At 37.6% G+C, this 14,480-nt stretch overlaps 1 protein-coding gene across 1 annotated transcript in view; it reads left to right on the top strand.

Annotated features, from left to right (window-relative positions):
* Positions 1-14,480, top strand: part of ZNF638 (zinc finger protein 638) — an 84,211-nt gene that overhangs the window by 23,760 nt on the left and 45,971 nt on the right. Inside the window, exons 5-8 of the mRNA XM_065890938.1 lie at positions 722-1,014; positions 2,154-2,428; positions 3,809-3,955; positions 4,879-5,001. Coding sequence (XP_065747010.1) covers positions 722-1,014; positions 2,154-2,428; positions 3,809-3,955; positions 4,879-5,001 — 838 coding nt within the window. The remainder of the gene's footprint in view (positions 1-721; positions 1,015-2,153; positions 2,429-3,808; positions 3,956-4,878; positions 5,002-14,480) is intronic.

Genomic DNA, 14,480 nt, shown 5'->3' with positions numbered 1-14,480 from the left:
GGTATTATTGAAATTTGATTTTCTTTTAAAAGTAAACAAGTACTTTTTTTTTTTAAAGGTACTGTTTTGAATAGAGTCCTGTTTTGACCATTTTTACTTTTAAACAATAGGCAAATGGAACCAGCTCAATGAATCTTTCTTTAGTTACCCCAGTTTAAGTGTGATAGCTCCCATCTGTGAACTTTTTTTTTTTTAAGTCTGTTCTGAAAATACTTTGTACTTTTATTATTATTTTATGTTTGTGGGATCTTAGATTTGAAGGCTGGGAATGGGGTTCCCGGTTCAATGTGTAGGTACACAAGTACAACAGTCAAAGAAATATTTGTGGATGGCATAATGTTTCAGGAAAAATTGTTGAAAAACATTTGTTTATGTAAGTCATTTCCTAAATTCTTCATGTAATATAATACTTTCAAAACATAATTGGATATAATAGTGGTATAGGAAAAATGCAAGAAATGGGTGATAATATTCTTTTGTAAATTAACAAAACAGAGGAATCTAAGCAATGAGAGAGGTGATCATCTGCTCTGATTGTGTCTTACTCATCTACAAGGCTGAATTGCATCATGTCAAACAGGTTTTTGCTTTATGTAAATACGTGGTATCAGAATTTGGCATTGTTAATAGTCTGTTTTTAAGAAGATAAATCTGTCATTTAGTATAGATTTAAATTTATGTTAAATTGATGAATCTTGTGGTTTTTTCCTGCACTTTGTAGAAATGAAGGCAATAGAAAAGAAAACGAAACTCCAAGAAGACGATCTCATTCTCCCAGTCCTAGACATTCTAGGAGATCAAGCTCAAGTCACAGATTCCGTCGATCCCGAAGCCCAGTACGTTATATGTACAGACCAAGAAGTCGAAGTCCAAGAATTTGCCATCGTTTCGTTCCTAGATACAGATCCAGATCCCGTTCACCGTATCGAATGAGAAATCCATTTAGAGCTAGTCCAAAATGCTATCGATCAGTTAGCCCTGAAAGGACATCAAGGAGATCAGTGAGATCATCAGGTACACTTATGGTTGTGAATAATAAGTACTTATTTTGACTAAATTTTTTTAGCTTTTTTGTTTGTTTGAATTTTTTATTTCTATTAAGCTTGAAATGGTGACTTATATACTACTGTCAAGATATTTTTAAATGTTGACATTTTGAGGTATTTGGCTCAGCTCTTTTTAAAACTTTCAAGGTTTTTAAGAAATGGAATGTTCTACTTTATTAAATTTTAGAATTTCTATATGAAATCCAGCCCACATCCCAACCTATTTCATTCTTCTTCCCTTTATTATGTATCAGAAGAAGTGTGGGAGACTGTATCTATCCACCCAACATCAAACTTAAAAACCAAGGATATACAAACATCTTAGTTTGCTTTAGTAATTGATTATAGACTTGTCTTCGGTGAATTAATTTAAAACATTAAAAAAGTTATTCATATTTTCAACCTGTGTCTTTGTATTGGTTTAGTGACCTTTCTGGAAATAGCTCTTATATAATTCTTTTCTGAGATCTTTGCAGAGGTCTGTGAGGTCTTTCCTTTTCCAACTACATGTCTTTGTGAAGCTGGATTTTTCTTTAAACGTTTCAGCTGAAATAATGTATCCAGCAGATTGGATGCAGAAGCAGATACGAGAATTCAGACTTTTTTTAAGCCCAACATTAAAGTGTTTGGAAAATATACAGTGGTGCTACTCATCTAACTAATTTTTGTTTTGAAATTAAAGTTTTTTATAAAAATATATTATTTATATTAACATAGGAGTTTATTATTATTAAATGAATTAATATTTTAAAAATTCTATTTTAGTTTCTTATATGGTAAACATTGATAAATTGAACAAAAGCTCTTGGGAGTCCTCAATTTTTAATAGTGTAAAGGGATACTGAAACCAAAGTTTGAGTACCACTGGTATAAGAGAAGCTCACTGAATAAGGGATCTTCATGTTTTTACATCTTCACTTTTGAGTGAAGAATTAAAGAATAATAATTTTGTGTGTGTGTGTTTGCCACCTTTTTGGCCTAACAATAGCTCAATGTGGTAAATATTTGGACAGTTGAGAGATGATTCTTTTTTTTTTATAATGTGATGAGATGTTTCCTACCTTAAGTTCTTTTCAGTTCAAGTAGTATTTATGTCCTTCTTACTAGACAGAAAAAAAGCATTAGAAGATGTAGTACAACGGTCTGGGCATGGATCAGAATTCAGTAAACAGAAACATCTTGAAGCAGTTGATAAAGGACACTCACCAGCACAAAAACTTAAAACTGTCAGTGGAGCAAGGCCATCAGTTAAATCTACGAGCTCTACAAAGAGTGATTCAAATATAGGACATTGTACTCGTTACAAATCAAAGAATCTTGAAGATGACACCTCACCAGAAAGTAAACAGGTGTCTGATAAAGCTGTTTCTCTACAACGTAAGGTCAGTAGTTCTTTGTTACTGGAAGTGTGTGCATACATTTGTTAATATGACAAAGAAAACAAAGTTTTCAGAATTTTTAATTTTCATATTTCCAGAAGTTTGAAATCGTGACTTGTTATGTTGATATGGAATATTCATTGGTTTCTCTTCTGAGTATAATAAAAGTCCAATAATTAAAATCCTGTAGATTACAAATCCTAGAGGTTTGGCATTTGATATATCAAAAGTGAGAACATTTTGACAGTTTGGTGTTTTTGGCTAACCATACAAACAGATCCTTGTGATAAGTTTTGCTCCCTTATTGGGGAAATGGATGTAATCAGCAGCATTAATGAGGTTTTATAATCTTTGTTAGTAAGTTATTAGTGAGTCTCTGCTGAGAATTGGTCATTTTTAATCTGTTTTATACTTTTTGCAGTACAGTTCATAAGTTAAATCATTATCCAGTGTAGAATACTAGTCTCTTTTCTGGGTACTAACTTATTGGTGTATTTTGATGGTATTGCTTTACTGTATATGTTAATGAAATTACTATTATAGCAGATAATATATAAAGCATCCTGAGACTATCAGAGTAACTCCTGATAGGCCAGATTTTCAAATGTTTATTATATTGTAATAATAACAAGTCTTCAAGTATTTAGGTATACATTGCTCTTAACATTGTCTTAACTTTCAACAACTACAGTTCCCTGCCCCAGAGAGCTTATATTTAGAAGGATAAACTTAAAATAATCAACCTGCAATTACAGTATTTTGAAGAGCATTAATTAGGAAGAAATGTTGAATACAGGGAATTAATCTCAAAGAGGCTTAATTATTCTGTAACGTTCTTTCATTTTGTTTCTAGACTTCTAGATGGTGGCAGTGGAACTTTTAAAAAGTTTTTTTTTTTTGAGTCAATTTTTAACATAGGTGGCAAATTTGATAAAATATATTCAAATTGTATGTAGTATAAATCTTTAAAAATATTATGCCTATCTAGATAACATTTTTAATTATTAGAACACAGTAAATAAAGCTATAATTTCAGCTTCACTAGTGATGTGCCATGCAGATTCATATAGAAAAATACTGTTTAATAGTTTTGGACCATTTCATTTCATAGGTCTTGTTTGTTACAAAATGTTTCTAAACAGAAAAGAGTATCTGTGATTGGTTACCCATAAACTCTGACCACTGTTGGGTTTGAGTGGTAAAATGTAAAACATATTCCTTACTACTTTTCTTTGGCCTTTAAAATTTTTTTAAATATGCTAAAATATGTTGAAAAGACTGCTTAAAGGACTAAGATTAATGATAGAAGAAATTATATTGGGAATTATTATTACTGTACTTTGTCACTTAATTTGGTTTAATTTTCTTTCATCCCCAAAAAAGCTTCGGAAAGATCAGTCTTCACATTATGGTCCCGTTCTTCTTATATCTGAATTACCAGAGGATGGCTGTACTGAAGACGATATAAGAAAAATATTTCAGCCATTTGGAAAAGTTAATGATGTCCTGATTGTTCCATATAGAAAGGAAGTGAGTTATTTAGTCTGTTCTAAAATTCATACAAAGTCATTATTTTATAAAGACTGTTGTTGGATCTTTTAGCTGCTTTTCCTGCATACACAATTGTTAACTGATTTATGTAAATGTTTGGATTCGAATGAACAATGTCCCTAAATACTGCTTTATATCGTTTCAAACAGCACACTGTTTTCTTAGAAGAGCACACTTTTTCCTTGAAGGGCCAGATAATATTTTAGGCGTTGCATGTTATAGGATTTCAGCTATTCAACTCTGCTATACAACTCTGTTGTTGTACAAACACAGTCTTAGATAATATATAAATGAATGAGCATGGCTGTGTTCAAAAAACCTGTTTACAAAAACAGGTGGCAGGCCATAGTTTGCCATTCGTTGCTTTAGTACACCAGTAAGGTCATATTAAAAAAATGATTTTATCTGTACAGTATTTTTTTACATATGAGTTGTATTCCTATAACTCACATAGTAGAGTTCACCAGAACTACAAACCCTAGGTTAAGCAGAACGTAAAAAATTGCGAGGTAAGACAAAGGAACATAGTTGGTATTGTTTTCTTTGTTGCAAGAACCCTTAAAAAGGTCAGACTTAACAGCAGCTAGACCAGATCCTGCCTTCTCTTCGATTGTTCAGTGAGCCCTCCTTCCCATTTCTTATTGTTCCATGATCCTGCCATGGACCCATGCTTCCTTCTTACCTTGGTAATGGTACAGAAATTCTATAAGATTAAGTGTCCATTTCATGTGTGAAAACATCCTAAACATCAAATTACACTTTAGCGAAACAAAAAGAGGTGAAAGTAACCAGGACTTGAGGTAATTTCAGTTTCATATTCCACGAAGAAGTATTATATTAGGTCATACAGAGAAATTTAAGGTAGATTTTTTTGGCTAAAAGTGGAATACATTTCATTTTAGGCTTACTTGGAAATGGAATTTAAAGAGGCAATTACTGCAGTCATGAAGTACATTGAAACAACACCACTTCTGATAAATGGGAAAAGTGTGAAAGTATGTGTTCCAGGAAAGAAAAAGTCACAGGTAAACTGAATTAAGTTCTTATGTGATTCATTGTTGATTAATTTTTTGTTTAAGTATGGCACATACAGAAAAAGGCATAAAACAAAAATGTTCACTCCACAGGTTAGGTATAAATTCAAATACATTGAACTTAGCAACATCTTTATGCATACATATATATATCACACTGTAAACAGTACTGAATGATAAGCAGTAGACTAGGGGAAAATACTTAACAGTATTAGCAAAAGTCTGTGAACCTCTACCTAAGTCACAAACTGCAACACTGACAACACCCTGGAAGCCCCTTGCATACTTCTTTTGAATACTTTGGGGCAGAAGGGAGTGTGTAACCCCACCTTGGTTTCTAATACTTGAGTTTTGCCTGTTTTGAAGTTTCTATAAACAGAATCATAGTGTATATATTCTTCTGGGCCTTTTGCTTCCTTAGAAGTATCAACGTTTAGGAGTTTAGTCTTTGTAGATCATTTTCTTTGCTTTAGTTTATATATCCATAGGTAAGTCTATAGAAGTACTTTAAAATATCCAGTAAGTTTTGCTTTGTGTATATGTGTTCTTTTTATTTTATTTTCTTATTTACTGAAGAATGCCTGCGTTGGAGCACACATTTTTCAATTACTAATTTGATTTGGAGATCAAACCATGTTAGTACGTTATAGATTTTCCTTATTCTTTTAAGGTTATATGTGGTGTTACTTCCTATGAATATACCACAGTTATTTCACCAGTTCCTTATGGATTGCTATTTAGGTTATTTCTAGTTTACTATAAATTGCTATAAATAGGACTTCAGTTAACTTCCTTGTATATGGCTTTCACAGGCCTTTCTTAATGCATTTATGATAGTGTTTTTTAAGGTGATAGCTACAGTGGAATTGCTGGGTTATAGGGTATACAGTAATTAATAATATTAGATTGCCTGTTAAATAACTAATAATTTATAGTCTAATAATTTATGTGAGTACTGGTGTTTCTCTGTTATCAATGACATCTTAATATTTGCAGTTTTAAAATTCAGTATGTAAAAAATGGTATCTAGTTTTGATGATCATCTTTAGTTTTGATTTGGGTTGTTTTTTCTCTTTTGTGTGTGTATCTGTGGTAGTGTTTGGGTTTGCTGTTCCCATGAGGTTTTGGTATAGCAGTCTATATATGTACAAGGTTGTTTTAAGTTGCTGGTCTCTTTCCCGCTTGAGAAGTTCCTTTAGCATTTGTTGCAAAGCTGGTCTGGTGGTGCTGAATTCTCTTAGCTTTTGTTTGTCTGTTAAGCTTTTGATTTCTCCATCAAATCTGAATGAGAGCCTTGCTGGGCAGAGTGTTCTTGGTTATAGGTTCTTCCCTTTCATCACTTTAAATATATCATGCCACTCCCTTCTGGCCTGCAGACTTTCCACAGAGAAATCATCTGATAATCTTATGGGTGTTCCCTTGTTGTTTTAATACTTTTTCTTTGTCTTTAATTTTGTCCATTTGATTACTATTTGTCTCAGCTTTCCTCCTTGGGTTTATCCTGCCTGGGACTATCTGCGCTTCCTGGACTTCGGTGACTGTTTCCTTTCCCACGTTAGGGAATTTTTCAGCTATTATCTCTTAAAACATTTTCTCAGGTCCGTTCTGTCTCTCTTCTCCTACTGGGACCCCTATAATGTGAATGTTGGTGCATTTAATGTTGTCCCAGAGGTCTCTTAGACTGTCTTCATTTCTTTTTATTCTTTATTCTGTTCTGTGGCAGCGATTTCCACCATTCTTTCTTTCAGGTCATTTATGTGTTCTTCTGCCACTGATTCCTTCTAGTGTATTTTTAATTTCAGTTATTGTGTTGTTCATCTCTGTTTGTTTGTTCCTTAGTTCTTCTAGGTCTTTGTTAAACATTTCTTGCATCTTCTTGATCCTTGCCTCCATTCTTTTTCCGAGATCTTGGATCATCTTCACTATCATTATTCTGAATTCTTTTTCTAGTAGGTTGGCTATCTCCACTTCACCTAGTTGTTCTTCTGGGGTTTCATCTTGTTCCTTCATCTGGGACATATTCCTCTTCCGTCTCATTTTTTCTAACTTTCTGTGATTGCGGTTTCCGTTCTGCAGGCTGCAGGATTGTAGTTCTTGCTTCTGCTCTCCTCTGGTGGATGAGGCTATCTAAGAGGTTTGTGCAGGCTTTCTGATGGGAGGGGCTGGTTCCTGCCTAGTGGTGGGTAGAGCTGGGTCTTGTCTCTCTGTTGGGCAGGGCTGTGCTCAGGGAGACTTGTCTGCTGATGGGTGGGGCTGTGTTCTCGCACTGCTGGTTGTTTGGCCTGAGGCGACCCAGCACTGGAGCCTACAGGATGTTTGGTGGAGCTAATGGTGGCCTCTGGGAGGGCTCATGCCAGTGTGTACTTCCCAGAATTGCTGCTGCCAGAGGCTTTGTTCCCGCAATGTGCCACAGCTGCCCCCTGCCTCCGCAGGAGATCCTATAATACTAGGCAGGTAGGTCTGACCCAATCTTTTATAGAGTCACTGCTTTTTTCCCCTGGGTCCTGGTGTGCACATGACTTTATGTGCACCCTGGGGGAAGAGTGGAGTTTCTGCTTCCCCCAGCCCTGTGGAATTCCTGTGATCAAAGCCTGCTGGCCTACAAAGCCAGTTTCTCTGGGGACTCCTCCTCCTGTTGCTGGACCCCCAGGCTGGGAAGCCTGACATGGGGCTCAGGTTCCAGTTTGTGGGTCTCCCACCCAGTGGGTATGGGATTTGATTTTATCGCGATTGCACCCATCCTGCCCCCTCGTTGTGGCTTCTTCTCAGTCTCTGGATGTTGGGTATCTTTTTTGGTAGCTTCCGACATTTTTTTGACGATCGTTGTCCAGCGGTTAGCTATGAACAAAGTGGTGCATGTATCTTTTTGAATTACAGTTTTATCTGGATATATGCCCAGGAGTGGGATTGCTGGATCATATGGTAATTCTATTTTTAGTTTTCTGAGGAACCTCCATACTGTTTTCCACGGTGGCTGCACCAAATTACATTCCCACCAACAGTATAGGAAGGTTCCCTTTTCTCCACACCCTCTCCAGCATTTATTATTTGTAGACTTTTTAATGATGGCCATTCTGACCAGTGTGAGGTGGTACCTCATTGTAGTTTTGATTTGCATTTCTCTAATAATTAGCAGTGTTGAGTATCTTTTCATGTGCCTATTGGCCATTTGTATGTCATCTTTGGAGAAATGTCTATTTAGGTCTTCTGCCCATTTTTCAGTTAGTTTTTTTGTTGTTGAGATGTATGACCTGTTCATATATTTTGCAAATGAAGCCCTTGTCGGTCGAATCGTTTGCAAATATTTTCTCCTATTCTGTAGGTTGTCTTTTCATTTTGTTTCTGGTTTCCTTTGCTGTGGAAAAGCTTGTAAGTTTGATTAGGTCCCATTTGTTTATTTTATTTTATTTTTTTTTTGATTTTTTTTAAATTTTATTTTATTTATTTATTTTTTTTGTGGTACGCGGGCCTCTCACTGTTGTGGCCTCTCCCGTTGCGGAGCACAGGCTCCGGATGCGCAGGCTCAGCGGCCATGGCTCACAGGCCCAGCCGCTCCACGGCACGTGGGATCTTCCCGGACCAGGGCACGAACCCGTGTCCCCTGCATCGGCAGGCGGACTCTCAACCACTGCGCCACCAGGGAAGCCCCCATTTGTTTATTTTTATTCTGTTGCCTTTGGAGACTGACCTAAGAAAACATTGGTATGACTTATGTCAGAGAATGTTTTGCTTGTGCTCTCTTCTAGGAGTTTTATGGTGTCACGTCTTATGTTTAAGTCTTTAAGCCATTTGAGTTTATTTTTGTCCACGGTGTGAGGGTGTATTCTAACTTCATTGATTTACATGCAGCTGTCCAACTTCCCAACACCACTTGCTGAAGAGACTGTCTTTTTCCCATTGTATATTCTTGCCTCCTGTGTTGAAGATTAATTGACTGTATGTGTGTGGGTTTATTTCTGGGCTCTCTATTCTGTTCCATTGATCCATATGCCTGTTTTTGTACCAGTACCACACTGTTTTGATAACTGTAGCTTTGTAGTATTGTCTGAGTCTGGGAGAGTTATGCCTCCTGCTTGCTTTTTTTCCCTCAGGATTGCTCTGGCAATTCTGGCTCTTTTATGGTTCCATATAAATTTTTGGATTATTTGTTCTAGTTCTGTGAAAGATGTTATGGGTAGTTTGATAGGGATTGCATTAAATCTGTAGATTGCTTTGGGTAGTGTTGCCATTTTAACAGTATTGTTTCTTCCATTCCAAGAGCATGGTATATCTTTCCATTTCTTTGAATCCTCTTTTATTTCCTTTATTAATGTTTTATGGTTCTCAGCATATAAGTGTTTCACCGTGGTCAGGTTTATTCCTAGGTATTTTATTTTTTTGTGTGCGATTTTTAAAAGGTATTTTTTTTTTACATTCCTTTTCTGATATTTCATTGTTAGTGTAAAGGAATGCAACCGATTTCTGAATGTTAATCTTGTATCTTGCTACTTTGCTGAATTCACTTATTAGATCTAGTAGTTTTTGTGTAGAGCCCTTAAGGTTTTCTATATATAGTATCATGTCATCTGTATGTAGTGACAACTTTACCTCTTCCCTTCCAATTCAGATATGTTTTATTTCTTTTTCTAGTCCGATTGCTGTGTCTAGGACTTCCAATACGATGTTGAAGAGAGAGTGAGAGTGGGCATCCTTGTCTTGTTCCAGATTTAGCAGGAAGGCTTTCAGCTTTTCACTGCTGAGCATTATATTGGCTGTGGGTTTGTCATAAATGGCTTTTATTATGTTGAGATATGTTCCCTCTATTCCCACTTCGGTAAGAGTTTTTATCATGAATGGATGTTGAATTTTTGTCAGATGCTTTTTCTCCGTCTATTGAGATGATCGTGTGGTTTCTGACTTGTCTTTTGTTAATGTGGTGTATTACATTGATTGATTTGCATATGTTGAACCATCCTTGTGAACCTGGGATGAATCCCACTTGGTTGTTTATGATCTTTTTTATGTGTTGTTGAATTTGGTTTCCTAATATTTTGTTGAGAATTTTCACATCTACATTCATCAAAGATATTGGCCTGTAATTTTCTTTTTTGGTGGTGTCTGTCTGGTTTTGTTATCAGGGTGATGGTGGCTTCTTAGAATGTCTTTGGGAGTGTTCCCTCCTCTTCAGTCTTCTGGAAGAGTTTGAGAAGAATTGGTATAAGTTCCTTACGTGTTTGGTAGAATTCACCTGTGAAGCCATCTTGTCCTGGACTTTTGTTTGTAGGCAGTTTTTTTGTTACAGATTCTATTTCAGTTATAGTGATCGGTCTGTTCAAATTATCTATTTCTTCTTGATTCAGTTTTGGTGGGCTGTATGTTTCTAGAAAGTTGTCCATTTCTTCTTAGGTCGTCAGATGTGTTGGCATGTAATTGTTCATAGTATTCTCTTATGGTTTTTTGTATTTATGCAGTGTCAGTTGAGATATCTCCTTTTTCATTTCTTTTTTTGTTTATTTGGGTTCTTGCTCTTTTCTTTTTGGTGAGCCTGGCCAGAGGTTTGTCAATTCTGTTTACCCTTTCAGAGAACCAGCTCTTGTTTTTGTTGATTTTTTTTTTTAATCTCTATTTTATTTATTTACTCCCTGATCTTTATTATTTCCTCCCTTCAGTTGACTTTAGGTTTTGTTTCTTGTTCTTTTTCTAATGCCGTCAGGTGGTAGGTTAGGTTGTTTACTTCAGATTTTTCTTGTTTTTGATGAAGGCCTGTATCGCTATGAACTTCCCTCTAAGAACTGCTTTTGCTGTGTCCCATAGATTTTGTATGGTTGTGTTTTCTGTCCATTGTTGTTTGTCTCACGGCATTTTTTAATTTCCATTTTGATTTCCTTGTTGACTGATTGGTTTTTTACTAGCATGTTATTTAGTCTCCACGTAATAGTTTTTTTCTCGTTTCTTTTCCTGTGGTTGATTTCTAGTTTCATGCCGCTGTGGTCAGAGAAGATTCTCAAAATAATTTCCGTACTCTTAAATTCGTTGAGGTTAGTTTTGTGACCTAGGATGTGGTCAATCCTAGAGAATGTTCTGTGTGCACTTGAAAGGAATATATATTCTAGTTTTTTTGGATGTAGTGTCCTGAAAATACCAATTAAGTCTAACTGTTCTGTTGTATCATTTAGTGCCTTTGTTGCCTTATTGATCCTGTCTTGAAGATCTGTCCATTGCTGCGAGTGGGTGTTAAAATCTCCTAGTATTATTGTATTCCTATTGGTTTCTCCCTTTATGTCTGTTAGTATTTGTTTTATGTATTTGGGTACTTCTGTATTAGGTCCATATATGTTGATAAGTGTAAAATCCTCTTCCTGTATTGATCCTTTTATCATTATATAAGTGTCCTTTATCTTTCTTTCTAGCCTTTGCTTTAAAGTCTATTTTGTCTGATATGAGTATCGCAACTCCCACTTTCTTGTCATTTCCGTTTGCATGAAATATCTTTTTTCATCCCCTCACCTTCAATCTATGTGTGTCTTTTGCCCTAAGGTGGGTCTCTCGAAGGCAGCATATTGTAGGCTCTTGTTTTTTTATCCAGTCTGCCACTCTATGTCTTTTGATCAGAGCGTTCAGTCCACTGACATTTAAGGTAATTGTTGATACGTATGTATTTATTGCCATTACAAATGGTGTTTTTCAGTTGATTCTTTGTTTCTACTCTGTTCCTTTCTTTTTCTTTTTCTTTTTGTGGTTTGATGATTTCCTTTTATTTTATGCTTGTGTTCTCTTCTTTTAGGTTTTTGTGAATCTATTGTGTTTTTAATTTGTGGTTGCCCTGTTTTTCAAGTATGTTAACCCCCTCCTGTGTCTGCTTGCTTTAGACTGATAGTCAGATAGGCTCAAACACATGGTAAAAAAAAAGAAATCTGCATTTTCTTACTCTGCTTCCCCACGTTTTATGATTTTATGTCCCTTTTTACATCTTCATGTTTATCCTTTTGCTGTTCCTTGTGTTTATCATTGCTTTCACAAATGGGGTGTTTTGTTTTGTTTTTTTCTTTTTGATCTGTATACTGGCTAATTTAAGTGATTTACCTTCCAATTGTGATTTCCTCCCTCCTATTTCTTCTTGCCTCTTTTCCATTTAGAGATGACCTTTCAATATTCTTTTAGCATAGGTTTAGTATTGCTGTATTCTTTCAGTTCTTGCTTGTCTGAGAAATTCTTTATTTCTCCTCCTATTCTAAATGATAGTCTTGCTGGGTAGAGTATTTTAGGTTGCAGATTTTTCTCTTTCAAGACTTCGAATATATTTTGTCACTCCCTTCTGGCCTGCAGTGTTTCTGAGAGAAATCAGCTCATAGCCTTATGGGGGTTCCCTTGTAATGAACTCTTTGTTTTTCTCTTGCTGCCTTTAGAATCCTCTCTTTAACTTTTGCCACTTTTATTATGTCTTGGAGTGGGTCTCTCTGGGTTCATATTGTTTGGGACCCTCTGTGTTTCCTGTATCTGGATATGTGTTTCCTCCTTTAAGTTTGGGAAATTTTCAGCCATAATTTCTTCAAATACATTTGCAATTCCCTTTCTCTTTCTTCTCCTTCTGGAATCCCTATTGTGTGTAGATTGACCCGCTTTATGTTATCCCTTAGGTCTCGTATATTGCTTTCATTCTTTTTCATTTGGCTTTCTGTCTGCTGTTTTGGTTGTGTAATTTCTGTTAGTCTTTTTTCCAGGTCACTTATTCTTTCTTCTGCATTATTCATTCTGCTGTTCATTGCCTTGAGCTCAGCTTTTGTCTTAGCAAATGAAGTTTCTAATTTTTCTTGGCTCCTCCTTATAGTTTCATTCGTTTTCACAGTAATATGCATTTCTGTCAATAGCCTTTCTTAACTCTTTCAGTGTTTTCATTACCTCCTTTTTGAACTTAGTATCTATTAGACTGAAGTGGTCTGTTTCGTTGTTGGTTCCTTCAGGGGAATTTTCTTGGTCTTTTAACTGAGAGTGTTTCCTCTGCTTCTTCATTTTGTTTACGTATCTCTTAGTTTGTGAGTGTAGGGGAAACAGTTATCTACTGTAGTCTTGGGGAGCTATTTATAAGTGGGAGTGTCCCTGTGTAGCTGGTGTGGGTTTAATATTTTTTTGGCATGAGGGCTGTTTTTGGTTTGGATGCTTGCTGTCTCTTTCCTTAGCATGTGCTGGCTGTTATCCCCTTGATAGGGGTTGCACAGGTGCACAGCTCCTGCAAGCTCCCAGGAAGTCAGGGACAGTGGTTGGGTCCCAGTTGCGGGTCACTCCACAGTGGTAGTGGTGGTTTTTACACCCCCGGGGAGGTGGGGGCAGTGGTTGGCACTGGGTCGTGAGACCCTCAGCAGCAATGGTAGGCCATGCACGCTCCCAGGGCAGTTGGCCCCGATCATGGGACCCTCGGCAGTGGTGGGCTGTGCCTGCTCCCGGGAAGGTGGGGGCAGTGACCTGCACCCACTCACAGGGCCCTTGGCATCAGCAGTGGCTTGCACACCCGCCCCTGGAGCTTGTGTAGGCAGTGTCCTGCCGCCTGCGAGTGCACAGAGAAAGAAGCTCCAGAGGTGGGCCAGTCTCCTCCTTGTGTACCCCCCAACAACAGTGGTGCCTTGCCTCTCTGGTGGGCCCAGCTTTCTTCCTGGACTTCCTCAGTTGTGGTGCATTACACCGTAGCCCCCTCAGGGCTGTCTTCACTCAGCCAACCCCAGTACTCTCCCCAGAGTCTGACCTCTGAAGCCCAAGCCTCAGTACCTAGCCCCCACCCATCCCAGCAGGTGAGCGAGCAGACAAGTGTCTCGGGCTGGGGAGTGCCAGTCGGTATGAGCCTCTGTGCAGGTCTCTCCGCACTTTGCACTCCACACACCTGTTGCTGTGCTTTCCTCTGAAGCCTACCCTCTGGCTTGGCTGATCTACTTGCCAGCGAGGGGACTTCACAGTGTGTGGAAACCTTTTCTTTCACAGCTCCCTCCCAGAGGCACAGGTCCTGTCCCGATTTCCTTCCTTTCTTTCTTTCCTTTTTTTAAAATTTTTATTTATTTGTTTGTTTATTTATTTATGGCTGCATTGGGTCTCCGTTGCTGTGTGCGAGCTTTCTCTAGTAGCAGCGAGCGGGGGCTACTCTTCGTTGCAGTACACGGGCTTCTCATTGCAGTGGCTTCTCTTGTTGCAGAACATGGGCTCTAGGTGCGCAGGCTTCAGTAGCTGTGGCACACGGGCTTAGTTGCTCCGCAGCATGTGGGATCTTCCCAGACCAGGGCTTGAACCCTTGTCCCCTGCATTGGCAGGCAGATTCTTCCTTTCTTTCTTTTCTAGTTTCGTTTGCCCTACCCAGTTACCTGGAGATTTTCTTGCCCTTTTGGAAGTCAGAGGTCTTCTGTCAGTGTTCAGTAGATGTTCTGTGAGAGCTGTTCCACATGTAGATGTTTTTTGGTTTTTGGGGTTTTTTTGCGGTACGCGGGCCTCTCACTGCTATGGCCTCCCCC

Source organism: Phocoena phocoena, chromosome 14, assembly GCF_963924675.1.
Source record: "Phocoena phocoena chromosome 14, mPhoPho1.1, whole genome shotgun sequence".
In the NCBI taxonomy this organism is placed as follows: domain Eukaryota; kingdom Metazoa; phylum Chordata; class Mammalia; order Artiodactyla; family Phocoenidae; genus Phocoena; species Phocoena phocoena.
The sequence above is the reverse complement of the archived record's forward strand: the minus strand, read 5'-3'. Positions and strand labels throughout refer to the sequence as shown.